Source organism: Crinia signifera, chromosome 3 (assembly GCF_055691185.1).
Source record: "Crinia signifera chromosome 3, ASM5569118v1, whole genome shotgun sequence".
NCBI classification, from domain to species: Eukaryota; Metazoa; Chordata; class Amphibia; order Anura; family Myobatrachidae; genus Crinia; species Crinia signifera.
In genome coordinates, this window is record NC_139219.1 from 75,246,035 (window position 1) to 75,272,172 (window position 26,138).

At 43.0% G+C, this 26,138-nt stretch overlaps 1 protein-coding gene across 1 annotated transcript in view; it reads left to right on the plus strand.

Annotated features, from left to right (window-relative positions):
* Positions 1–26,138, plus strand: part of MTR (5-methyltetrahydrofolate-homocysteine methyltransferase) — a 61,249-nt gene that overhangs the window by 7,473 nt on the left and 27,638 nt on the right. The window contains exons 4-15 of the mRNA XM_083176030.1: positions 1,147–1,216; positions 3,388–3,480; positions 4,532–4,638; positions 10,521–10,580; positions 12,181–12,275; positions 13,384–13,484; positions 16,274–16,335; positions 18,613–18,680; positions 18,795–18,874; positions 19,545–19,657; positions 21,027–21,167; positions 23,515–23,700. Of these exons, the coding sequence (XP_083032156.1) occupies positions 1,147–1,216; positions 3,388–3,480; positions 4,532–4,638; positions 10,521–10,580; positions 12,181–12,275; positions 13,384–13,484; positions 16,274–16,335; positions 18,613–18,680; positions 18,795–18,874; positions 19,545–19,657; positions 21,027–21,167; positions 23,515–23,700 (1,176 nt within the window). The remainder of the gene's footprint in view (positions 1–1,146; positions 1,217–3,387; positions 3,481–4,531; positions 4,639–10,520; positions 10,581–12,180; positions 12,276–13,383; positions 13,485–16,273; positions 16,336–18,612; positions 18,681–18,794; positions 18,875–19,544; positions 19,658–21,026; positions 21,168–23,514; positions 23,701–26,138) is intronic.

Consider the following 26,138-nt stretch of genomic DNA (forward strand, 5'->3'; position numbering starts at 1 on the left):
CTTCAGCTGTACAATGTACTTCAGAAAACCATAAAATCTATCTAGCCGTACATTTAATAAGGCTGCAGGTTGTTCGGAATCACAGGAGTTGGACTGTAAATGATTGGAAATTGGTCATGTGAGCTGATCAATCATGTTTTCAATTACACCATGCAAATAGTGTGGTGAGGATAAGGACAGAACAGCACAAAGGGCCTTATTCTAGTTCACTCTTTCTGACAATATCCTTCTTATATGGACAAAACCATGTGCACTGCAGGGGGGCAGATGTAACATGTGCAGAGAGAATCAGATTTGGGGGAGTTATTTTGTTTCTGTGCAGGGTAAATACTGGCTGTTTTATTTTTGCGCTGCAATATAGATCTCACTTTGAAGTAAAACCCCACCCAAATCTAATTCCCTCTGCACAAGTAACATCTGCCCCACCTGCAGTGCACATGGTTTTGTCCATCTAAGAAGGATTTTGTCAGAGTGAACTAGAATAAGGCCCAAAGCCACAAATGCTTCTTGCACAGTCGCCCCTATTCAGGCTGGTGGAGGCAACATTATGGCAAAGCAAAATCATCACATTTGGGCTAATATTCCCCACAAACAATATCAGCAGTACGTAGAATTCAAGCCATGTTAAGGGAAAATGGTGGCCCAACAAAGTAATCACCTGATAGTCATAATAATTTCCCACTCAGTGTATGTTTTTAACCCTTTGAGGTCCGCACTAAAAAAAAAGTTTGGTAGAGGCCTATATCTCAAAAACTGTGGGGTCTCATTTTAAAAACTATTGATTGTTGTTGGTTGTTGTTAATATTATCCTCAGTGAATAAAAAATGCAAAGAACTTTTTTTTTCCTTTGCTTTTTTTTGTGGTGCGGACCTCAAAGGGTTAAAGAGAGGAAAAAGGTTTAATGTGGGAACTCAAGCCATGTAACATTACTTTCTTTAATGGCTTCTTTCTATAAGCTCATTTATAGCCCATTATCATAATGGTATTTTGTTACTTCATAGGCTTGGGATGAGGTACTGTATCTGTCAAGGATTTACACTTGTATGATTACAAATGTTTACATTCAAGGATATGTCATTCTAACTCTCTTCGTTCTCTTCTGCATCTCAAAAGAATTCATTGTTGGAAGTTCTTTTTTTGTTACAGGCTTATCGTATGAACAAGGTCTCTGCAGAAGTAGCTAGACGAGCAGCAGACGATGTCGCATCTGAGACAGGTGGGAATGACACTATGGGCGAGATTTAATGCCGCCCAAGTTCAGAGGCAGTGCGAGATGTCTGCCCAACTCGGACGTCTTTTTAAAGGGGAATTAACGAACAAGGCAAAACCATGCCTTGTAATTTGGGCGGCATTAAATCTCACCCTATATATCAGATCTATTTGATTGGAAATGATGTATAAAAGGTTTGGATATGGGTCCAATATTAGGTTGACATACATTGGGTCGACACGTGAAATAAGTCAACATGGCTAAGGTCAACAAAATCATTAGGTCGACATGGGTTTTTTACATTTTATTTGTCCCAAATGATAAACTGGCCGACATGGACACCGTATCGGTGCACCGCGCCCCCTCACATGGCTCGCTACACTCGCCATGCCTCCCTCGGCATACTACTGTATTCGAAATACCGCCTGATGTCTGCTCAAAAAAAAAAGTGGAAAGCCCATGTCGACCTTTTGATTGTCGACCTTTTAAATGTCGTGCCATTTTTCTTCCATGTTGACAGTAGGCATGTCCACCTATTTCCTGTCTCGACCTTCAGTGGTCGACCCACCGACTGTATACCGAAGGTTGAACCTTCCTTCTTCTCAGATACATTGTGCCTGTTCCACTTCCTCTTACTTCCTGATACATCTGTAGTGTTTCATCATCATTGGTGCACAGAAATCAACCTTGCATCACATTGTTATTGCATTGGAGGCTTGCAGAGGTCTGAGATCTGATGGGTGAAGTAATATAAATGACTACTGAGATCTGGAAGAAGGGGAACATGCATTTTGTGTTTTGTGAAGAGAATCTTCATACATCCTCTATAAATTAAAACCTTGGAAGTGACTATAATATTGATATGTAAATGGCCAGCAGGAACGCTTGGGCTCATATGTTGTATGTTGATCTGGCTCTGATACTAGCGATTTGCTCCCCAGACATTTACCTCACTGCACATCACTGAAAAAGTAAGGGGGAAACTTACTAAGACAGGAGGTTTTTTTCACATGGGATGTTGCAATGGCAACCAATCAGAATCTACTTTCCATTTATTTAGCAACTTCTAGAAGATAATAGATAGTACCATACCCTTTAACCATTCCATTAGGTACAAAATGCTCTGTTCCTGGACTTCTTTGCCAGTGGCAGTTACAGAGGTTGGACTCCAGCACAGTCCAATATTCAAAAAGTGGAGCCACACCTCATGCCACCCCAAACATCACTGTCCGGGACTCACTGACAGTTGATGTGATCCCCCTTTTTGAATTTTAGACTGTGCTGGAGCCCCACCCTTGTAACTGCCACTGGCAGGGAGGTCCAGGAACAGAGCATTTAGTACCTAATGGAATGGGTCGTGTTGGAGGGTATGTAGTATCTGGTTGGTTGCCCATAGCAATATCCTATCTGAAATAGAACTGCCTTCTTAGTAAATTTCCCCCTAAGACTCACAAGAGCATCTCATACATTATGACCGTTAAATCTTAAGGGACATATATATTAGATGGCCCATGCAAAAATGTTGCGTGTGAATTGGCCAAAAGTCAATTTTTATTTTTCATTTTTAAACAAACAATACACTGTGCAATTCTAAATCAACAATTTGTCGGAAGCAGAGAACTTAACCAAAAAAAAAATAAAAAAGGATAAATGAGCTACCATTTTAAAGATTAAGTATGAAGAGAGAAAATGGGATTGTCACCAAAAATCTCCTTCTTCTAGATATAATAATAATATATATATATATATATATATATATATATATATATATCTACTTCTCACCTCTATGAGGTGAAGTACCACCACTGACCACTTTGTTTGCTAAAAGATGTCATAATAGAAAGTGAAAGCATTTTTTTGCAGGGACATTGATCTTTTTTAAACTTAATGGATATGGAGAAAGGGAGCTATGAAGACAGATTGGAGGTAGCAGCACATAGGAACTGGGGGTGGGGTGGCGAGTTTGCGCGATGGAAACGGTCATTGCGCAAAGTACATTGCAGTAGCAATCATTTTGACAGGCTATTAACTAGTTATTTAGTATTAGCATACCACAGTTTGTTTCACTCTGTGGCATGTAGTAGGATAGTTAATGTTGTTGAATGAGGATATGTCTTGGATACTAGGCTTGCTAAGACTTTTACTTACATTTTTTATTTTTGTTTTGTTTTGTTTAGGAATTAAAAGATACGTGGCAGGAGCTATGGGGCCAACCAACAAGACATTGTCTGTGTCTCCCTCTGTTGAAAGGCCAGACTACAGAAATGTTAGTAAGTGCATATCCGATAATTATTATTATTCAATAATTGTTTTTTTTGGCATGTTATTGTGTATCTGGGAGATAGGGCGACACCATATGGTCAAAGGTCAACAGGTTCAAATGGGTGACATAACAGTGGTCAACACAATATATGGTTGACCCGAGTTTTTGAGACTTTTTTTCAACATTTTTCATATTTTCCATCCACGTGGACTACAATTGGGAGCAGTAATCACCTTGCCCAAAACGTGGCAAGCGAAGGGGTACACAAATTGGGGCATTGTGCTGAAACGTACAATTTGACACCCATAAAACATAAATAAATGTCGACCTTTTTCACATATCAACCTTAAGCATGTCATCCAAAGTGTCTAGGTCGACCGTTTCTCTGTTTTATCTTTTCAGCCAAACTCATTTTACTCTTGGGTCTTTGTCATTTTAAGGTCAGTGTGTCTCCACTGTGTAAAGGGGATGCATTCAGCTTCTCCACGGTCAGGATGTCAACGTTCACTATACCAACACCGACATCCTGACTACTGTCAAAAGGCCAGTGCCGGCATCCCGAAATCAATTAGTATGCCAGCGCCGGAACCACGAAAGCTGGGATGCTGAACAGAAGTATACCGGGGAGGGTAAGGGTTTGGCTGCAGGGAGGGAGTGTTGGGGTTAGGCACTTGGAAGTGGGGGTGGGGGGGTTAGGTTTAGGTCATCTGTTTGTATCCCATATAAAGAAACGCACTTTTTATACATTGAGTAATTTATAGTTCTCACTCATTTCTGATTTTTATTTTTTAGGTCTAAGAATGAAGCACTGTGATGTGTAAACCTCTTTCCATTAAGAGATGCACAGTATTTGCTTGAAATTTGTCTCTATATTAATCAAAGTTCAAGAAAATACATCACTGAATGTTCCAATATGATCTGTCAGTACTATTGTAATTACCATTTTTATACAAAGTCACAGTATATAAGACCATTGTCATGTGGATGATTCAGTACTCAAGGTTGCTTTACTCTTCTATCATTGATGTATTGATGCCATTTATTTATTTATTTCCCAGCCTTTGATGAGCTTGTGGATGCCTATGCAGAGCAGGCAAGAGGTCTTCTGGATGGTGGCGTTGACATTTTGCTGGTAGAAACTATTTTTGATACAGCCAATGCTAAAGTAAGTGAATAATTCAAAATCACAGGAACAAAAACATCTTTAGCACAGGACCAGTGTTTTGTATGGTGGTTTGGAAAGAAGTGCAAAATAAGTTACAACTGTAATAATTAGGGAGTTTGATTGTTATAAATAGTGTGTATAAAATAGCAGATTGTATGGGTGTACAGATTTCAGTGGAGTTGGCCTAAATGCACAGTTAACGGCAGTCAAGTTTAAATTGAAACTTGTGCCGGGTACACACTATGTGCTGTGTGTGTCCAGCGATATTTGCAGTGGCAGGGACCTGGCGCAATGTCTGCATCAGCAAGTGCATACACACTTGACAATGCCAGTGGGAGGGAGAGATGGAGGCGGGGGATATGCTGCGTTGTGCAGCATGACCCTCGTTAATGGTGAGTGTCCTCGTCTGTACAAACAGGAGGGCATCGTTATTGACCCACGGGTGCTTGCAACCATGCCAATATTTAGAATGAATGAAAATGTTTGCTATGCAATTTTTACACCTATTTTGACAAATTCATTTGGCTAAGGTTTTATACCACACATTCCCACACTTACTATTTCAGGTGCTAAAAGCATGCGATTAGTTGAACAAGAATAGTTGTCATTCACATGAGTACCTTCCAGATGGAAGATTATAGTCTTAAATACTAATTCAGAGAGGAAGAGTAATTCCCCCCCCCCCCCCCCCCCCCCCCGCAACGGGCTGATGTTTTTGAATCTCCGCAGGAGCCGCATTTCACTTGTGGAGATCTGAGCCTGCAATATCGCTCCCAGTGACCCAATTGCTGCAGCATAATGTACATGCTGCTGCCATTTGGCAGTGGTGACAATGCGGTGTCCACGAAAATGGGGTTGTGTCAGCCCCATTTTCCTAATTGCTCTGAAAAACCAGTGTCCGTGTCCTCCGACATAGCTTCACTGGCGCTAGCAGTGTGATTTGGCTGAACATCCTAAAGGCCCCCATACACTATGCGATTTTCGGCCGATTTCACCCGATTTCGGCCCTTTGGGCCGATAAATCGGGTGAAATCGGCCGAAAATCGCATGTATTTGACATCTGATCTGATGCGCGGTCCCATGCGCATCAGATCTGATTAGGGCGTCGGACCTGCAGAATATAAGATATATAGGAATCTGACCCATCATGGGCACATCGTGAGTGCTTTTGAGCACCCACGATGTTTCAGATCCGATATATCTAAGTGAACAACTCCTGGTACCTCCTTCCGGTGTTCTGCAGTAGCAGCATCGAACACACATCAGCGGAAGGGGCAGGAGAGGAGAGGCAGTGAGACTCTTCCAGTTACCTGCTGCTGCTGCTGGAGCTCGGCGCCGGCAGCAGAGCCCGACCCCCTCTCCTCTGCTGTTGGAGGTCGGAGAGCAGCAGAGTGTCTGACACCCCCCTCTCCCCTGCTGCTGCTGGACGTCGAGGTCAGCACGGACACCAGAGCCAGTGACCCCCCTCCCCTCTTTCTCCTGCTGCTGCAGGTCAGGGGGAGCTTCTCATTGGCTGATCTGCCTCCCCCTTGACGTCACTGGAAGTGTCCTCCTCCCCTCTATCTCCAACTTTTGTAAGGTTTCAGATGAGAAGAAAGAAAAAAAAAGCAAGAAAGAAACCATCCCGTTTTCTGCATCCACCTGGGACAATGTATGTGGCTGTGGGATAACTGTCTTTTTTGCACCATTAACCCCTTCCATAGTGGAAGAGCATAGGAAAGGAAATCCAGGCAGGGGATTAATGCATAGATGTAAATGTAAATTCATCATCTAATACACACTAACAATGTAATAATATATTGATATATTGAAATCTAATTTATAATCAGATATTGCAAATAAAAAATGAATTCAATGAGAAATGTGTTTTTCGTATTTGAAAGCTCAATTATTTATATATATATATATATATATATATATATATATATATATATATATATATATATATATATATATACCAGATAGTCCCCCTGTAACTGACGGCGCAGCTTCAATGAGGTAGGCGGCACTCCAACGGTAAAGTTTCAAAAAGATGCAATATTTATTTCAGTGAGCCATTGCCTACGTTTCAAGACTTTCGTCTTTTCATCAGGGCGTGTAGCTAAAAAAATAAAGTGCCGTGCAGAAGACCTCAGACATGTAAGACCTTACCTTAAGTAGCGTGTGTCTCTGTAGTGTATCGTGGGAGACCCGGCGTCTGTGAGCGCAGCTTCCGGCTGCTGTTCCTCCGCCCTCCTCGTGTCAAGGCCGTTGCCCAGCAACGGTGGAAGCTTGCGCTCCACTGCTTTTCCGGGGCTCCTGTGTGTGAGAGACTATAATGTAAGACCAGTAATCTGAAAATGTACGTTTTACGGGATAAAGTGACGCGTGCATAAAACATAACTCCTATGTGGCTACTATTACTATATTGTGCTCTAGACAATAATGGAACTTGGAGACATAATATCTTAATACATAAAGTGGCTTTTTTAAGCTGTAATTCATAAGCTCACGTATATGGGATGTTTTTCCTATCGTAAAACCCCCAAAGATCACACTGTATACATTGTAGCTAAATACACTGACACTTGCAATTGCCTACTCAGAAGAAAAGACAAGGGATAGAAATTGACCATGTTGTGCAGTTTCATATGTTATATAAAAACATTCCAAGAGATCTTTTCATTTAGTCCTACAGGCGCCATGGTATTTAATTTAAAAATCCATTCTGATTCGCGTTGGTTCAGGATTTTTTGCCTGTCTCCTCCCCGTGTCAGGGGGGGGGACATGGTCGATGATCATACAACGCATTTCTGATAAAGTGTGTCCACATGCTTTAAAGTGCTTAGCGACCAGTTGATTGATGTCCTTTCCTTTCAGGATTCCTGTTACTGCTGATCTATGGAGGGCGAACCGCTCTCTGAATGTCCTTATAGTTTGGCCCACCTACATGTACGTGGGCCAAACTATAAGGACATTCAGAGAGCGGTTCGCCCTCCATAGATCAGCAGTAACAGGAATCCTGAAAGGAAAGGACATCAATCAAGGATCACATGTGTTTTATCTGACACAAATTGGATGTAAAAAATGGCACATCAAGTGTCAAATTGGATGTAGGCCTCCTGGGAAGTTGCCGGGGAAGTTCAAGGGAAATCAGATGCAATTTTAAAGGTCAGATAAATCTCATAGTGTATGGGGGCCTTTACACCACATGCGGGCCCATGCTGTCTCTCCACATAGTTAAGCTTTCATATAGTCAGTGAATGGCTGTCCACAGTCTTATTGCTGGACAGCTGCAGCCAACCATCTGTCAGCAAGATGACAAGCTTTCACTCCCCCTTATTCTGCATCGTGCGGTACGGCCCGCGTGCGGCCGTACCGCCGATGTTTTTAGTCTGCACATGCGCAGAGGTCAATCTGCGCATGTGCAGCCCCATTCGCCGCAGACGTATTTCGTCTGCCGCAAAGGGGGCGTATAGGGGCGTGAGGGGCTTCATACCCTCATTTCCCTATGTATACGCCCCGCGTTTCATGGGCGTTCCCATGCAAACGCGGGGCGTATGCATGCTAATGAGGGTATGACGCCACTGATGGGGGCGGAAAGCTGACGTCGCCGGATGTCAGCTCTCAGCCCCCATACAAGCTAACACACGGACGATTGTCCGTGTGGTCTCAGCTTGCGGGAGCTGCTGTGGCGTGCGGCCCTGCCTTCGATGGTCGACGACCATCGAATGCAGGGGGCAGCTCCCACCATGGTGGAGGCGTACGCCCCACCATTTTCATGCGGATCGCCAGCCGTCCGTGTACGGACGGCCGTGGCGATCCGTCTCGTGGGCGGGGATTGGTTTGTGCGGCCAGAGCACCGTGTGCGGCTCTGGCCGCACCAACCAGAATAAGGGCCTCTGTCTGACTGCAGGCTGGGAGGCCGGGAGCGAATGCTTCCTGGCTGCTCTGATTGTGTGCAACTCACAAACAACTACTGTATGTCCTCTGGAGGATGTCGCTGACCACGCATGGGATAGTGGCACAGTGCGCACACACTAGACATGAAGATGTTGTTTGGAATGGTCATTATCGTGCATATTCTCTAAAATATCGTCTTGTGTGTATGCACCCCTAATAAGGACCTATTGGAGTGAAGAGAGGAAAATTATATTCTCTTTATCCTTGTTAAATAAATGAACCTCAGAGATGTGGCAATACCCATGCAAAAAAAAAAACCCAGCACAATGATATTAAAGCTCTACGATATCAGAATTGCATGAATTTGATGAAAAATCCTTTAGCTTAGTACAGGCTCCCTGATTGGGCTCGAAGTACACCATCCTGTAAGATAAGCACTAGTAGAAAAAGTACTATATGTACCTTATTGTGCACATTGAGCTCTAGATTTGCACAACAGCTGTAGCTTAGAAGAAAAATCGCCTACCACTATGTTTTTGGATTGTGGGAGGAAACCAATGCAAAAACGGGGAGAATCTACACACAGATTGTTTCTTGACAGACTTTGAACCCAATGTTAGTTCTGTGAGGCAGCGAGCAAACAACTGTGGCACAAATTCTCAGAAAATCGTAACTTTTTTGATCCTAGAATTAAGACTGTGATATGCACAGATAAGCATGATTGTGTTTTACTGGTTGGATAATTAGCTTAGGGAATTATTATGCACAGTATGCGTGTGTGAATGCCTTTTGTGGAGACATTCTGCTGTAAGCTCCCCTATGGCAGGAAATGACCCAACATAAAACCACCATTATGTTTGGTATATAAAAGCCATCCTGTTTCATTTTATCTGTCTTGTTACACTATCAACTGAGTGCTGTCATTCAAAGGTTACCGGCTTTATCGATTTAGTTCCAAAGTCCTTGGTGATGTGCACATGTGTGTCACTGAGATAATCTAGTGTATACAACCGAATAGTAGTATATGATTCCTTGGTTTAATCAGTGAGCAGTAAAAATCTATACTGTCCTACTTCTCTACATATAGGGCATTTATTTCGCCTTAAGTATGTGCTCTCATATTACTAGATTTACTCTAGGATAAGACAACCAAAATCTGCTGGCCTTTTGTTGACTTGGTATCCCCAGCCACTAGGCCGATACAGGGGCCTGTTTATCATTTTGCTGTGGTACTCAAGGTTTTATATTCTGGTCTAAAATCACCACCAAAGAGAACATTGCTGGAGCTGACGTTTAATGCCCATCTCGTTATCCGTAAAGTATCGCTCCGCTAAGAGACTGCTTCACCATACAGTGCTTTTCCAGATCACACCTGTCCACTGCACAGGAAGCCCAGACCTCAAAGATTAATCATAAAATATAAAAAACAAGTCAAACGCTTTGGTCGAAATTAAGCCAAAAAAAAAATTAATTGTGTGTTCTACAATCGGTTCATGTGAAGTTTACTGTGTCCTGTTTTTTTGTGTATACCGAAAGTGTTAAGGTGCACACACACACACAGCGATGTTGCTTTGACAGGGGATGCGCAGCACATCGCAAAGCACAGAAAGTATGTGCTGCACGTACTTTTTGAACTAGATAGAATCACATCTAGTTCAAAACACACTCTGCTTTAGCACATCGCATGCATTTTGAACTAGATGCAATCTACTTCGAAACGCACATTGCACATCGCACGGTGTATGGGCTCCGTAAAAAAATAATTCATTCTAATAACTGAATTTAGGGCCGAAAACAACTTTGTACAAATTTACAACAACAGTATTTTTACATGAATCTACTGTATCTTCATATTGGGTATATTGTGCGTGGATATGTGTAACTGAGTGCATGCACGTACAATATTATGTCTGCAGCATTAATATTGCATAAGTGAGTGCTTATCTTACTACAGACTGGCAAACTGCATGTGCACAAAGAATATTCTTTTATTTTAACAGGCAGCTCTGTTTGCTATCCAGCAACTGTTTGAAGAGGAATACAAGCCTAGACCCATATTTGTGAGTAATACGGACACCTTGAACCTACACTTTAGGGTACCTGTCCCTTACACACAGCTGGGACATTAAATGGATCCTGCCATTTATCACCATAACGTAATGACCCACTGACGCTAACCTCCCCCTATAACATTATCCTTAGTCCCCTGCTAGTGCCTAAACCCTTTTTCCTTCCATCCCCAGAGTGCAGGCTTTGCAGAGTGCGGGGTCATGGATTTGCAGCTGCCTCTCCTCTCAGTCCCAGACAGCAGCAGCGGACATGGTACCCCAATGCACCAATCCGCCCCAGCGTGCAGTTAAAAAACTTCCATCCATGGCTACATTTTACAATTGTACATTTGGAAGGAAGAGGAAATATATAACTTTTATCCTGTTTAAATAATATTTTTACAAATACATCACCTTCATGTACCTCATTTAGTTTTGGGTGCCGGTCGGGATCCCGACAGTCATTTACCCGCCGTCGGGATCCCAACTGTCAAAATGCCGACAGACAGGTGCCCGATGGCCACCCGCTATTTTCCCTCGTGGGGGTCCATGACCCCCAAAAAGGGAGAATAGAATAGGTGGCGAGCGTAGCAAGTCACCGTGCCCGCAAGAGGCTTTGTTGTGCTCACCATGCTGTCTGAGTCCGGGCAGCCGGGATCCCGACGTCAGGCTAATGACTGTCGGGATCCCAACTGTCGGAACCCTAAACCACACCCTTTAGTTTTACTCTAACAGATGCCCCAGGAATGTTCTATGCAGTTGTTTACCATGTCTCCCCCTTTTTATATAAGATAGATTAGGCCTATCCAGTGTGGTGTGGCTGGAGGCGAGGGCCGTGGTCTCTGTTTGTCCCTTTCTGCTTTTCTCTACTAGGAAACTAAAGAACAAGTTTATTTCTGGAGTTCAGAAGCCCGGTTTACTAGAACAGGCCTGGACAATCTGTGGCTTTGAAGCTGTTGTGAAACTGCAAGTCCCAGCATGCGCAAAAGCTGATTGGTGGGATCATATACTGGGACTTGTAGTTTCACAACAGCTGGAGAGCCAGAGCTTGACCAGCCATGTAGTAAATAGTCATTTCAGCTTGGTTTTTTCTCATTACTGTATATAGGTAAACATATGCGCATTCGTGTCATTTATTGAACTGGAAGTAGTGCTCATGCTGTATACAGCGGTGCTTAAAAGTTTGCAAACCTTTCCGAATTATCGGTATTTCTGATGAAATTTGGGCTAAAACTAGCACAGATTTTCATATAAGTCCTGAAAGTAGATAAAGAGAATCAAGTGAAACAAATAAGACCCAAAAAAATTGTGCTCTTTTTTTTTTTAATTGAGGAAAATGATACGTTGGACCCGAATCAGCGAGCAGGTAGCTGCTGACCCCCCCCCCCCCCCCCCAACAATGTCTAAAAAATGTTGTCTTATTTGTTTGGTTTGGCTCTTTATCTAGTTTTAGGACCTGAGTGAAAATATGAGGTAGTTTTAGGCCAGATTTTCTAATAAAACGGAGTTATAAGACCGTGAATGGTACCCGGCATATCTACCTACTGTATCGAGAGTGCAGAGTGGTAATTGCAACTGGTGATTATCCTTTTTTTATTTATTTTAATTTTAGATTTCAGGGACCATTGTAGACAAAAGTGGACGAACCCTTTCTGGACAAACAGGGGAGGCGTTTGTGATTAGTTTGTCCCATACTGAGCCATTGTGGTAAGCAGATAATTTTTATATGTTGGGCTTTATATGCAACATACTGCAGCTGACAGTCGCATCTAAGCTAGAAACAATGTGTGTGTGTGTGTTATTAAATCATTAGAAGAAAGTATATATTTGCCAGACATATTAAGATAAAAATGCATGGTCTCTATCTAAAACCAATTATTTCTACTATTATGTAATTGTTTTTAAAGAGCTGACTAGCCCCTCCGGAATTATACTGCCCCTCTTATACTTTCTGACTTCTTTATATACTACAGCAATTAAAACTTTGGCCACATAGAGGCACCTGTTATTCAAATTGACCAGAAAATACCCTATTTTGCCATTTTAACTTTTACTTTTGTTTTAAAAAATTTCTAATGACATGGGTTGTGCAATGTTGCATATTGTCGTAAAGGACACATCATGAATATAATAGAGAATGCATAGTTTATGTATTAAAAATAGGCATGAAAGCATATATGGCAACAAAACAGAGCAACACACACACAATTAGTCACCACATGGAAAAAACAACAACTATTATTTACACTATCCGCCATAGAACACAAAAAAATAAAATGCACTGTCCCCTAGAGCACAGTTGCGTACAGTACAGAGGGTCTGACCAGGTTTGTTTAGCTTTTTAGGTTATTGTCACTTTAAAATGTCAGGCAGATTCGCAGGAATACTGCAGATGTCTGCCTTTTGCCATGAAGGCTATTACATCCCCCATCTCTGCCACGCGTCCTATGTCCAGGGTACTGCATCTGAGGGATGACATACAGATGTGTCCTCATAGATAGATGTTTCGGTATGCAGTGTTTCGTAGCTTTACCGAGATGCATGCCATTCCTCCATGTATAATTCATGGATAAGAGGATGTGTGTAGGTGCCATGCATAGGAGAACACATCCATATTATTTATACTTTCATCATATTGACATACACACGCAGTCTTGCTTTTCTAGTCACTAAAAGCATTGAGGCTGGTTTTTGTATAAAAGTCTTGGATATACTGGTAATATCATTAATTATGCAGGTATCTGTATATATGTAATATGTGTAATGTGACCAAATGATTACCATCACCATGACCTCCTTTTTTTTTTCTCTTAAGCATTGGCTTAAACTGTGCTTTGGGTGCCGTTGAAATGAGACCTTTCATTGAAGCCATTGGAAAATGCACAACATCATATGTTATCTGTTATCCAAATGCAGGTAGGCTGTCCAGCGTGATTTGTTACTGAAACCCTTCTGTAGTTTCTGATGGAATGCTGTGGTTCTCCTAAGGGTCATACAGAGGTGACTCTTCTAGTTGACAAAATGATGTGTTCTACATACAGTATGCTGACATATCTGCAGCTTGTGTAATGCTGGGTACACACCAGGACAACAAGGGTCCGATCCCATCAATCTAGATCCAATTCCGACCGATTGGATGTGGATTGTGTGGTGATTGGGCCCTTTTCTGTCCTGCTGTGGACCGATACCGATCCGATGCGTGGTCCCGCGGGTCGGTCTGTCGTTATTCAGATCCTAACTGCAGCAGGTAGGATCTGGAAACAACCATACTCCCGGGTGCGGGTCGTGCCCCCCGCGTCATCGTGAGTGGGTCGGAAGAAACACTGACGAACCGCTCGCATCATGCATGGTGAGCGGGTCATCCTGGTGTGTACCCCACATAAGAATTATTTGAAGTTCTTTTTTTTATTACACCCCATACATTAGTGGTCGTGATTCACAGTTTTGCAAAATAGTTGCAGGAAAATGGGAAGTAAAAAAAAAGCGACTCCAAGATGTATTTGTGGGGGTAGTTAAGTCAGAACATTCATAGGAGAGTTAACGTAGAGGTCCTACATCAGGAGGGGTTGCAGGAAGGCCACATATTCAGCCAACACCTTGAATCTTAACCAGTCATACCAGGTGGCATTGAAGTGTGTACTATTCACTGATTCAGAAAATGTAATCTTTCACGGTCATTTAAAAGCTGACCTTTTTGAATCACCAAGAGATTGGCAACAAGAGATCTCCAAAGACAGGGTTTTGTGGTGTTCATAAGATGTTAAATTAAGGATTTCTTAAATTGTTCGAGGTGTATTTGCATATGATTTAATAGGCAGAACTCCGAAATAAAATAGAGCGCAATCCCAGTGATGTCTGTGAGACCCTGTGAACCATTCCAGTTCAATCAGGGCAGAGCATTGCCACCAAATATGTAGTGGCTCCCAGAGCCTGATTAGAGACTCTCGGAAACTTGAAATGGAGAGTGGTAAGACACCTAGAACACCAAGAAAGTATATTTATACTAATATCTGGAGGGAAGTCGAGTTGATAAATTGCCAGAGTTTTAGGTGCAAATTTTCTTTGGATGTCTGTAAAGGATTCCAGCCTTTGAGTTTAGACATACTGGACTAGACAAGGGTGGAAATCGATGTTAGAGGGGGAACCGGTATGAAATAGGGGTTATGTGTTAGAAAATTATGTGGGGATACTCCAGGCCAAGAGTAGGATGCTAAATTCATGGATATTTAAGCTGCCAATACACGCACCGTGCGTTTGAGACTAGATCGCATCGCATCTAGTACAAAACGCATGTGATATGCCAAAGCATTTTTGAACTAGATGTGATGCAATCAAGTCCAAGAAGTACGTGCTGCACATACTTTTTGGACTTTGCAATGTGATGTCTGTGGGAGACGCATCGCAAGCCCAAAATGCACCGTATGTGGGGACCCTTAACCCTGTGGAGTACCGATATAGAACCTGGGCAGACTGATTTCAATTAGGGCCCACTGCTTCAGGTAGGGTGGCCAAGACATTTTAACTATATGGGCCAAGTGAAGTGAATGGGTAAGTTGAACACCCCCACTTTTTCAGCTACAAATGAAGTCTGGGCACGTTGCCAAGCCAAACAAATGTCTTAATCTCTGAAACATTTAAAAAATAAATGGTGCTGTCCCTCAACCTGAGAAGAAAAAACCCAAGAACCTCAAATACAAATACACACAGCCATCAGGTAAGGACTTCCACACGGTCAGAGCACAGGAAAGGCATACCTAAGAAACTGGCCATGGTCTCAATGAGGCACAGTTGGGAGTACTGGTCACCAGGTGCATAAGCAGGTACTTGTAAGTATTACTAAAAGAATGGTTATAGAGTATCTTGCAAACAAGCTTTTGCTTGGTGCGGTTTATGATTGCTTCGGTAGTAACACAGAGCCACCACTAGAGGTCAGCATGGGAACAAGACTCTACAACTCAAGGGGACTTCGCAGTGAATATAGATTGAAAAGGCATAGAGGACCATCCAATACATGGAAGGCAGGGGCAAAACATTCCTGTACTCTGCATCTTCCCAGTAAGGCTAACAACACGATAAAATCCCCTGTTTAGAGATCTTCATCCAGTATAACAAATAAGGCTGAGAACTCCGCAAGTAAAACCAGGTATGTACCAATTGCCACACAAACCTTGCAGGGCAGAGACAGGGGTGAACAGCCAATGCAGCAGTGAGCCAGCAGGCAGCCATGACAGAGCCTGAAACCGCCAAGCACCTTCCAGTCACCTCTTAAATTGCCCCAGCGAATGATGCAGTGGGAATGGTGCATTAGGTGCAAGAAATTCCCTTGACTAGGTAAAGAAGATGTTTGGGGGCTCATTTATCAATGAGGCATAAAGCTTGTTGCATTTGATGAGTGGTGCTACAGCCAATCGGCTCCTAAATTCCATGTGTTTGAAAAATGACTGTTGGGAGCTGCTTGACTTACACACCTTATATCATATGCAATGAGTATTATCATCCACAACAAATTTTTATCAATTGTTGATAGATTGCTATGAAGAATGATTGATAAGTGGTATTTGCTGATACATGTTGTATAATATGCGACAGAGGGTTTGTGAGGAAAGAGGGAGAAGCTTGGGAAGACCAATAGAAAGTTTGAATTATATGTTTGAAGTTTCTCTTTGAAGAATTTTAAATAAATTGAACTTTCCAATATAATTTAGGTCTGCCCAACACGTTCGGCGATTATGATGAAACGCCAGAAGTGACTGCTAAGCACATTAAGGTAATGCTCTGCTCAACATTCTGCTGTGTTCTGTTCAGCCCAAATACATTGGTGGTAGTAAAGGAGTGATGAAACTAATTTAATTCTCTTCAGAGGAGCACAGTTTTTTCGGTACTTGTATACTATCACGGCTCCCATCGCATGCCATATGTAGTGGCATGCGATGCGATGCGATTTTTCCGGGTTTTTTATGCATTTGTTGTAAAAATCGCATGCCCTCGCATCGCATGCCATGCGATGCTATGCGATGGCATGCGATTTTGATCACAAATGCATCCAAATGCATTTAAATTATTAGCAAACATGTTAAATGCACCCCAAATGTCTTTTTTCACACTGTACCACCCCCACTATCAACGCCAACCCGAAGCGTGGCGTTCCCGCGAGGGGCGGCGGTACGCGTCCTACGACATTTTCATATCCCCACTATCCACGTCGGCGTGGAGTTGAGAATAGAAAGTGTGGCGAGCGCAGCGAGCCACCCAGCCCGAAGCGTGGCGAGCGGATGCGGATACCTTCATAGGTATCCGTGTCCCCTCGCGGGATTCACAGCTATCCGTGTCCGCTCGCCACGCTTAGGGCTAAGTGGCTCGCTACGCTCGCCACACTTTCTATGCTCAACTCCATGCCGACGTGGATAGTGGGGGTATGAAAAGGTCATAGGACGCGTACCGCCGCCCCTCGCGGGCTCGCTGCGCTCGCCACGCTTCGGGTTGACGTTCATAGTGGGGGTGGTACAGTAACAAATGACCATTGGGGTGCATTTAACATGATTTTAACACATGTCAATGATTTATGTGAAAAATGCCATCGCAGCCCATCGTGGGAGCCGTGATACTACACAAGTACCGTTTTTTCTTTTTAAATGTAGTTGGTATATTGGAGTGTTACGAAGCTCTTCCAAACTGGGAATGATTCCTCCTGCTGTATGCTTACATGTAATCTGCCATTACAGTTATTGTCCAGCATCAGGGTTTTGTCTGCCTCAGTAGCAGCTATACTACTAATGTCAGAACTCAGTACTTGTGTACTAACACGGCGCCCATCGCATCGCAGACCATAAGTCATGCGATGCGATGTTACGCGATGGCAGCCGATGTTATACAATTTCAAATTGTATACCATCGCATTGTATGCCATTCTATTGCATATACAATGGTATGCGATTTAAAATTGTATAAGCACCCTAAAGGGATTTCCCATGTTAAAAAAGGCCCTATAACTTAATTAAACGTGTTGGGTGCTTACAATGTTAAAAGCACCCCCAACGGCACCCCAACTATCAACGCCAACCCGAAGCACGGCGAGGGGCAGCGGTACGCATCCTACGACCTTTTCATACCCCCACTATCCACGTCGGAGTGGAGTTGATTTTATATAGTGTGGCGAGCGCAGCGAGCCACTGAGCTCGAAGCGTGGCGAGCGGACTCGGAATACATGTAAAGTAATACGCGACCCCTCGCGGGGCTCGCTGCGCTCGCCACGCTTTGGGCTAGGTGGCTCGCTGCGCTCGCCACACTATATAAGATCAACTCCAAGCCGACGTGGATAGTGGGGGTATGAAAAGGTCGTAGGACGCATACCGCCTGCGCTCGCCACGCTTCGGGTTGGCGTTCATAGTGGGGGTGGCTTGGGGGTGCATTTAACATTGTAAGCCCCAATTAGGGTGCTTATACAATTAAACTTCGTATAGGGGGCTTATACAATTTAAAATCGCATCGCAGTGCATTGGGTGTTTGCCATGCGATGCGATTATATGTCGTGCGACCTAATATCGTGGGTGCCGTGCTAGTACACAAGTACCCAGAATTCTAAAGAAACCATATAGATGTGTTGTACATGATTTGGCATCTTAAACACCATTTTCCATTAGGAATCTGGTCCTTTGCTTTTACTGTGTGCTAATATGTACCTAAAAAGTTATTTGGTAAGAATGTCGACATGCCCTTAAGGTCAAAAAGTAATAACTGCTGGCATCTAAAAGGTTGACGCTGAAATGTTGACAGTACATATTTGTATTCTTATTAAGATTAGGCTAAAATATGCAAAACACTGTACTGTATGTCGCCACTCTGGTATCAACATGTTAAATGTCAACATTATGAACATATCGACCTACTGTTCATGTAGCCATTCTGACTGTCAACATTTGAATCATGGCTTTTCATTTTTCATACAATGTCGACATTCAAAGGAAACCTGGTTTGACTTTGTGTCTCTCCAAAAGAGAATGATTTGACCATTAATCCTTTTTTCTCATCATTTTCTCCTCTGCAGGACTTTGCAATGGATGGCATGGTGAATATAGTTGGTGGGTGCTGTGGAACTACACCCGCGCACATCAGGTATTTTTACAGAGGGAGAGAGGGGTGTTTTTTTTTGGGGGGGGGGGGGGACAAATGCGCCATTTTGTTCTACCTTCTCTTAAGGTGAAAATGAGCTGTCATTCTGTACCATAGGGAAATTGCTGAAGCTGTGAAACACTACAAACCGAGAATTCCTCCTGCATCTGTGGGTGATGGATATATGTTACTGGCTGGTAGGTAGAGGCCTGATTTGGTATAATCTAAACCCTATGTCATTTTTGTGTAATTCATACTTTCTGCTGTAGTGTGTTTAATGTTGTGCCTGAAACATAAATGCATACAAACCATAACTACATGCTGTTTGATGCTTGTGAATACCCGTTTCACATCGCTCAAATAACCCGGGCCCGACTCAAGTTTTTGCTGCATCGACCTGGGTCTCTGTGCTGTGGGAAAGCGCCAAAAGGAAAAACCCGGGTCTAGCAACCTGGCATTTCGACCCAGGTTAAAAAAGAGGTTTTACCTGGTTTGCTGGGCAGTATAAACGAGTAACCTTGGTCAAGCAACCCCGTGTCCAAATCTGAAATGTAACACGGCATTTGCAATGTGAAAGCGGTAAGTGTAATTATTTATCTGCGGGATGGGACCAAGGCTTGTCGCTTTGCTCCCTGTTCCTATCATTGTTCCTTTTAAGGTTTCTCACAAAAGCATCGCAAAGCAAGCATGGCATTACATGGTGCACTGACCTATCAACAACACTTAGGGGAGTATTGAATTGCCGGTGACTACTGTTGATCTCTCCCGACAGTCGTACCCCTGGCCCATTTTCGTTTCGGCTGCATAAATAACTGGTAATAAACAATAAAAATATATATTTTTTTAATTGATCTCTTTCTTCTACAGGCTTGGAACCATTTAGAATAGGACCGTACACTAATTTTGTAAACATCGGAGAAAGATGCAATGTAGCAGGGTCCAGAATGTTTGCCAAACTTATCACATCTGGAAATTATGAGGTGTGTCTGTGTAAAAGGGGTATTAAAAGGGTTTACTGTTGCAACAGCTATTAACATTGTTTGCTACTATTTCAATCTACCTAATTTAGTAAATATGGCATCAAAGGCCTTTCCTTTGTGAGCTTTGTTGCCTGAAACTGAATACACACTGTATGAGATTATATTTCCCATCTGGCTGGTTGCAGTGAAAATCTGGTTATGTCTGGGAACAATCACCCATTTTCTCCCAAAAGCTGAAAAATGGACAAAAAGTAATTTGCTCATAAAGTATTGATTTAACCAATTTGTGTGACCATTTTTGTCTGTTTTCTACGTTTGGAAGCAACGGTCAATTGTCATTACCAGATTTTAATTCCAAACAGTCAGATTGAAAAGGTAATCTTATAGTGTATATCCAGCTTTATTGTACAAAAAAAAAAAGTTTTTCAACTAAGTAAAGTATTACTGTAAATCCTGATTATATTTATTTGTAATTGCTGAAACATGGGTGCACTCATTATCTTTATCCGTGGAGCCTTGAGGGCAGTATTCAATGCGGCCAGCAAGGGGATCAAACGGCGGGGATCGCCAAAAACAAGCGACCCTCGACGTTTAACCTCCGCGCCAGCTGCTCACCATATTCAATATTCCAGGGGAACCCTCGCTATCAGATGACAGCGAGGATTCGAACAAACAGCGAGGTTCCTGGCTAATGCAGGGAGCCTGCCGCATTTAGCCGCGTGCCTCGCTGTTCTGGCAGCTGCACATGCCATTCCCACGTCGCTGTAAAAACCCAGCTATGTGGAAACGGCTTGTGCGGGGAGGTCATTTGAATACTAACCATGCGAGCTGTGACAGCGAGTAGTCAGCACTGCTCACTGTCACAAAAAAACATTGAAAATACTCCTAAATGAGATCTGCACAGGAGAGCAGCTACATGCAACCTAGAACATATAAGGTACAGCCTTGTAAGGTAGATGAACGAGGTCCCATACAGGGTGTGCAAAACTAAGACACAACTTCACAGTAGTTACAGGTGGGAACCTTCTGTAAGGTTAGAGCCTCAAAAATGAGCAGCGTCTTGTTGATGAAGGCAGATTTCTAGATTATATCTGACAATAGCTAAATGGCATGCGTAGGGTTATTCTCAAGTTTCTGTCAAGGAAGGGTGATTAGTGGAAGTAAAACCTGTTTATATTAATAGTTTAGACTGCTGTTTGTGAGTACAATTTATTTCTCAGTTTGTGATCTGGTCGCTGTGACTGGTCACTGATATGCCAGATATGTTTGTTTTGGCCACCTGCATGTGTTCTTCTTTTGCTTACTATATGTCTCCAGTCCAGAGATTAGCGAATGTGTGGTCAGCCTAATTTTGGTTTACTTTTTACAGGAAGCTTTGACCGTAGCAAAAGCACAAGTAGAGATGGGAGCACAAATTCTGGACATCAACATGGATGAGGGGATGCTGGATGGCCCAAGGGCCATGACCAGATTTTGCAATTTCATTGCATCTGAACCAGATATTGCTAAGGTAAGCCATACTGTGCTCTGTTTGCTAATATTTTTTTATAAAAGCGCTTATTTTAATTTTACATAATAGCAAAAAATACAACATAAACACAAGTATCCCATAATTAATGCGTGTGAAACATATTGTCCGAAATTTAAGGGGGTATTCAATCTCCCGCAGCCAATCCCGACGGGGGATATGGCTGCGGGGCCTTATTCAATGCTGTCTTCCCAGACAGCATTAAACAGGGGATCTCGGCAGAACGAGCCCAACTTTACAAGCAGTCAGGCTCGTTCTGCCGAGAATGGCCGGGAGCTTGTCAAGCTCCCGGCCGCAGCTCGCTGAATCCTGGCCACTTCTTGCGGCCATGCCCCCTTCTCGACCCACGGCAGGCGTGACATTGAATCTCGCCTGCAAAATCTCGGTCAAACAGACTGAGAACGGGACAGTCGTGACCCGACATTAAATATCACCCTAAGTCTGTAAATTAATTGCATGCTTTGTTTTGCGGGGACTACTTTCTTTCTTATACTATTTGAAAATTTAGTAAAACAAATCCAATTTGACTTTATATGCCAAAATGTAGTGACTGATTATGTGCATTACATTCATTTCATCCATTACAATGTAAAATCTAATGGAAATCTTGCACCATAGGCATGTGGCTGCCCATATATTTTAGTATGTGTCCAGTGCACAAGATTTGAGGGGGTGTGGCTGCAACAACAGCTCTTTCCCTATTGTGCATCTATTTTTCTCTCTGTGAACAAGCATGTTTGGTCTGCTCTCTTTCAGCCCTGCAGTCACATCAGTTAGTCTGCCTTTCCTGTTCAGGGCACCCAGGGTGCCCCCAAACTACTATAAAAGCCCTGACCCATCCTACTTTGCACCGCCACATGCCACCTACTTTTGTCGGGGAGCAGCAGCAGATTGCAGGCTCCCGGCAGAAGAGGCATTTACAGTCACCCTGGTACTGTTGCATGGTCTTTGCAGCAGTAAGGTGGGGAAATTGGCAGGCAGTCAGTGTACACAGCAGAATACCGTGTTATGTCACCAGATGCAGCTCAAATTAAGTAAAGTGTGGACGAATTTGACGAGGGTGAGAGATAGCTCAAGTGTGTATGTATGTTTGTAATAATGTAGTGGCAATGCCCCATGTTGAGTGAGTGAGTGAGTGTGTGTGTGTGTGTGTGTGTGTGTGTGTGTGTGTAAAACAGTGTCCTGTGGACAAAGCATGCCTATAATGCTGCTGCAGCCCATTTTCCTGCAGCCAGTGATACATGCTGATGTAAAATAGGACCAGGCTATAGCTTCCCCACAGCACCTATATACCCATGGCCATAACTAGGGGCAGCTAGAGGGGTACATACTGTACCATGGTTTGGGCCGCTGCCATCGCCTGACCAGTCAGCAAGTTTGCTTGCATTGAGGAGAGGGTATCAGGTTTTGGGCAAAGGTGGTCCTGCCATTAGGGTGGGTGCCACTAGGCCAGCAACTCTGATACCAATTGAGTGGATGCCAAATTAATGCCTTGCCTTGTTAACATATGAGTACCTTCTGCTTTAGAAACACCACAGATTCCGTTTGAATACTGTATACAGCAATTTTAGTTACATGATGTTAATTAATAACCAGTTTCATATTTGCAAGACAAGGAACCCTAGGCTATGCTTCATAGTTAGAGATCAGCAGGGTCAGCATCTTTAATGGCTGGTTCCATAGTCGCCCGTTCTGCTAGGGAACCCCAATGGACATTGGAAAGTATAGGATTGTGCCAAGTTGTATGGTCAATGTGTTGGTGTCTTTCCTCATGGGAGATGTGTTTATTTAATTTTTAGATATCTTTATAGCATTTTTTTGGTTATATTAAACGTTATCATAAATCACCCAATAAAGAGTGTACTAAATGCATCAAATTCTGGCATTTAGCATACTGTCCTCACCAGGAATTCCTTCTTTCCATCTGGTTACATCCAATGAAATTACTGGTAATTTGGGGTTTTGTGACTTTTTTTAAATGGTTACCGAGTCCCAATATTTAGTTTTGACTTCATTTTAGGTCAAAATCACTATCGTCTGTCAATAGACCTACACAGGTTTCATGTTGAAATATATGCTATACAACATTAAGTAGAGTTGACACTTTTCTTGGAAGTTTAGTAAGCGCTGCCCAAATTATTTTAATGTATTTTGCAGAATAATATTCTTTGGACATACCTCTCAATGAGTGCAGTTTTCTTATCCTATAGGAGACGTCATTCATGTTGGTGTCTTTGAAAAAAAATCCCAAAACATAAGAACTACTTCTGTAGATTGTGTTAAGTAGAGATCAGTCCTAAAGATTGTGATCGCAAATCTCCTTCCACAGGTACCGCTGTGTATTGACTCCTCCAACTTTAAGGTGATTGAGGCTGGGCTGAAGTGCTGCCAGGGGAAGTGCATAGTGAACAGTATCAGTCTGAAAGAGGGAGAAGAAGACTTTCTGGCAAAAGCCAAAAAGATAAAGCAGTTTGGAGCTGCAGTAGTTATCATGGCTTTTGATGAAGTGGGACAGGTAAGTTTGTTGGTTGTAGTATCATTTTTTTTCTATTCTTCTCATAGTATAGGTTTCCTTTAACGTTTATGTTTGGTTTTAAATGGCCTTCATTCTCACAGTCAACAAGCCACTTCTAGAGGCTAGTACAGTCTGTAACTTTTTTGGATATGTCTATTACCTTTTAAAACAGAAATTGAACAATATTGGCCATTTCCCACTTGCAAAATTGCTGAAGCTGGATCAGGTTAGTTAGGGAGCGGTGACCACAAGTTCAAGGTCTTCAATTCGATTAAGTTCAGACCTGACTGTGCCCCTCTAAGACCACTATTATCATATAGATAGGATAGAGACGCTACCCATTTGGCTCAGTGGAGGACTCCAAAAAGGGTAGAAACGTATAGCTTGATAAGACAGGATCTAGAAAGCAACCAGGATAAATAAAATGTAGAACTAACGGTGCTTTCATATAACTGATGGTACAGATGCTAAGTAGAGAGAGATTTTTAATCAGAAATAATATGGAATACACAAATAAGCGTGGTTTACAGTTCTGGGTCTGATACCCTAATCAGGCATGCAGTAGCAAAGTGATTTCCAAAGTGCGCAATTTATATTATAAGTTTGGGACAAATTGGGCTTAGCATACATTGACATCTGTAAAATGTATACCAAAAACCTAGAGCCAACAGCGTGTGCATGCTAGCTTTATTCAGCTGGCCAGGAATACATTGTTTTGACATGAAGGGTTTTTTTTTTTTTTTAGTTCTCAATTTTATTGCATTTGAATGCAAGTTGTCATTCTTTACACAGAATGATATTATAACATTAAATATAGGTGGTGTACAGGGGCACCACAATCTTTTTGGTTAGGGGCAAGATATAATTACATTTTGGCACCCTTAAATAATTGAATGTTCCCCCCTCAGGGGCACCTGGACCTACCTGCCACACCACAGAGATTCTCTTTATCAGCTATTTAGAGATGCTATCAGCTTACCCCCTGTGGCCACATAACAATTGCAACTATCTGCACCCTTATGTGACCCGATCACAGGAGCAGACTTTACAGGGTACTTTTTCAGCCGAACCCAGTTGGAAGTGTGGGAAGGTCAGGGGGTACTATGAGGGAAGAAGGGAGGATACAGTGTAGCTGAGAGAGGGGATTTGCTTGGCAATTTTCACACCTATTTTGACAAATTCACTTGACACTTAGAGTTAAATAAGCCTGGGCATCACCAGCATTGGCAAGTCAATATGGGAATTGCTATCGGATATGTGCAGCCGTTATGGGTATAACAATGCATATTTCTTGCCATTTTCTATAAGGTGGGAACATATGGGGGAAGGCTTTTCTAGCTTTAGTTAACTCTGCCGAGTAGTCTTTATAAAGGAATAATTTATTACCATCCCAGGTCAGGTCTCTGCATTCTATAGATGCCTTCCATAATGCTTCTTTGTGTGGGCAGTCACCGAGTCGGAGAGAGCATGCGAGTATAGGCAGTCACCGAGTAGGAAAGAGCATGCAAGTATAGGCAGTCACCGAGTAGGAGAGAGCATGCGAGTATAGGCAGTCACCGAGTAGGAGAGAGCATGCGAGTATAGACAGTCACTGAGTAGGAGAGAGCATGCGAGTATAGGCAGTCACCGAGTAGGAGAGAGCATGTGAGTATAGGCAGTCACCGAGTAGGAGAGAGCATGCGAGTATAGACAGTCACTGAGTAGGAGAGAGCATGCGAGTATAGGCAGTCACCGTGTAGGAGAGCGCATGCGAGTATAGGCAGTCACCGAGTAGGAGAGAGCATGCGAGTATAGGCAGTCACCGAGTAGGAGAGAGCATGCGAGTATAGGCAGTCACCGAGTAGGAAAGAGCATGCGAGTATAGGCAGTCACCGAGTAGGAAAGAGCATGCGAGTATAGGCAGTCACCGAGTAGGAGAGAGCATGCGAGTATAGGCAGTCACCGAGTAGGAGAGAGCATGCGAGTATAGGCAGTCACCGAGTAGAAGAGAGCATGCGAGTATAGGCAGTCACTGAGTAGAAGAAAGCATGCGAGTATAGACAGTCACTGAGTAGGAGAGAGCATGCGAGTATAGACAGTCACCGAGTAGGAGAGAGCATGCAAGTATATGCAGTCACCGAGTAGGAGAGAGCATGCGAGTATAGGCAGTCACCGAGTAGGAGAGAGCATGCGAGTATAGGCAGTCACCGAGTAGGAGAGGGCATGCGAGTATAGGCAGTCACTGAGTTGGAGATAGAGCTGTAGTTAAAGTGCGAGAGGAGAGGGTTGTGATTACAGGAGGGAAGAGGGGCCTGATCTAAGGCGCTTACAATCTTAAGGGTTTTGTCCTATTGCTATCTTGGTCCAATTCATATGCAAAACATGTCTTCTTTTACCTAGTGGGGTAAATGTAACAGGGTGCGGGAAGCTGCAGGTGTGGGATATTGTACACATTTTTA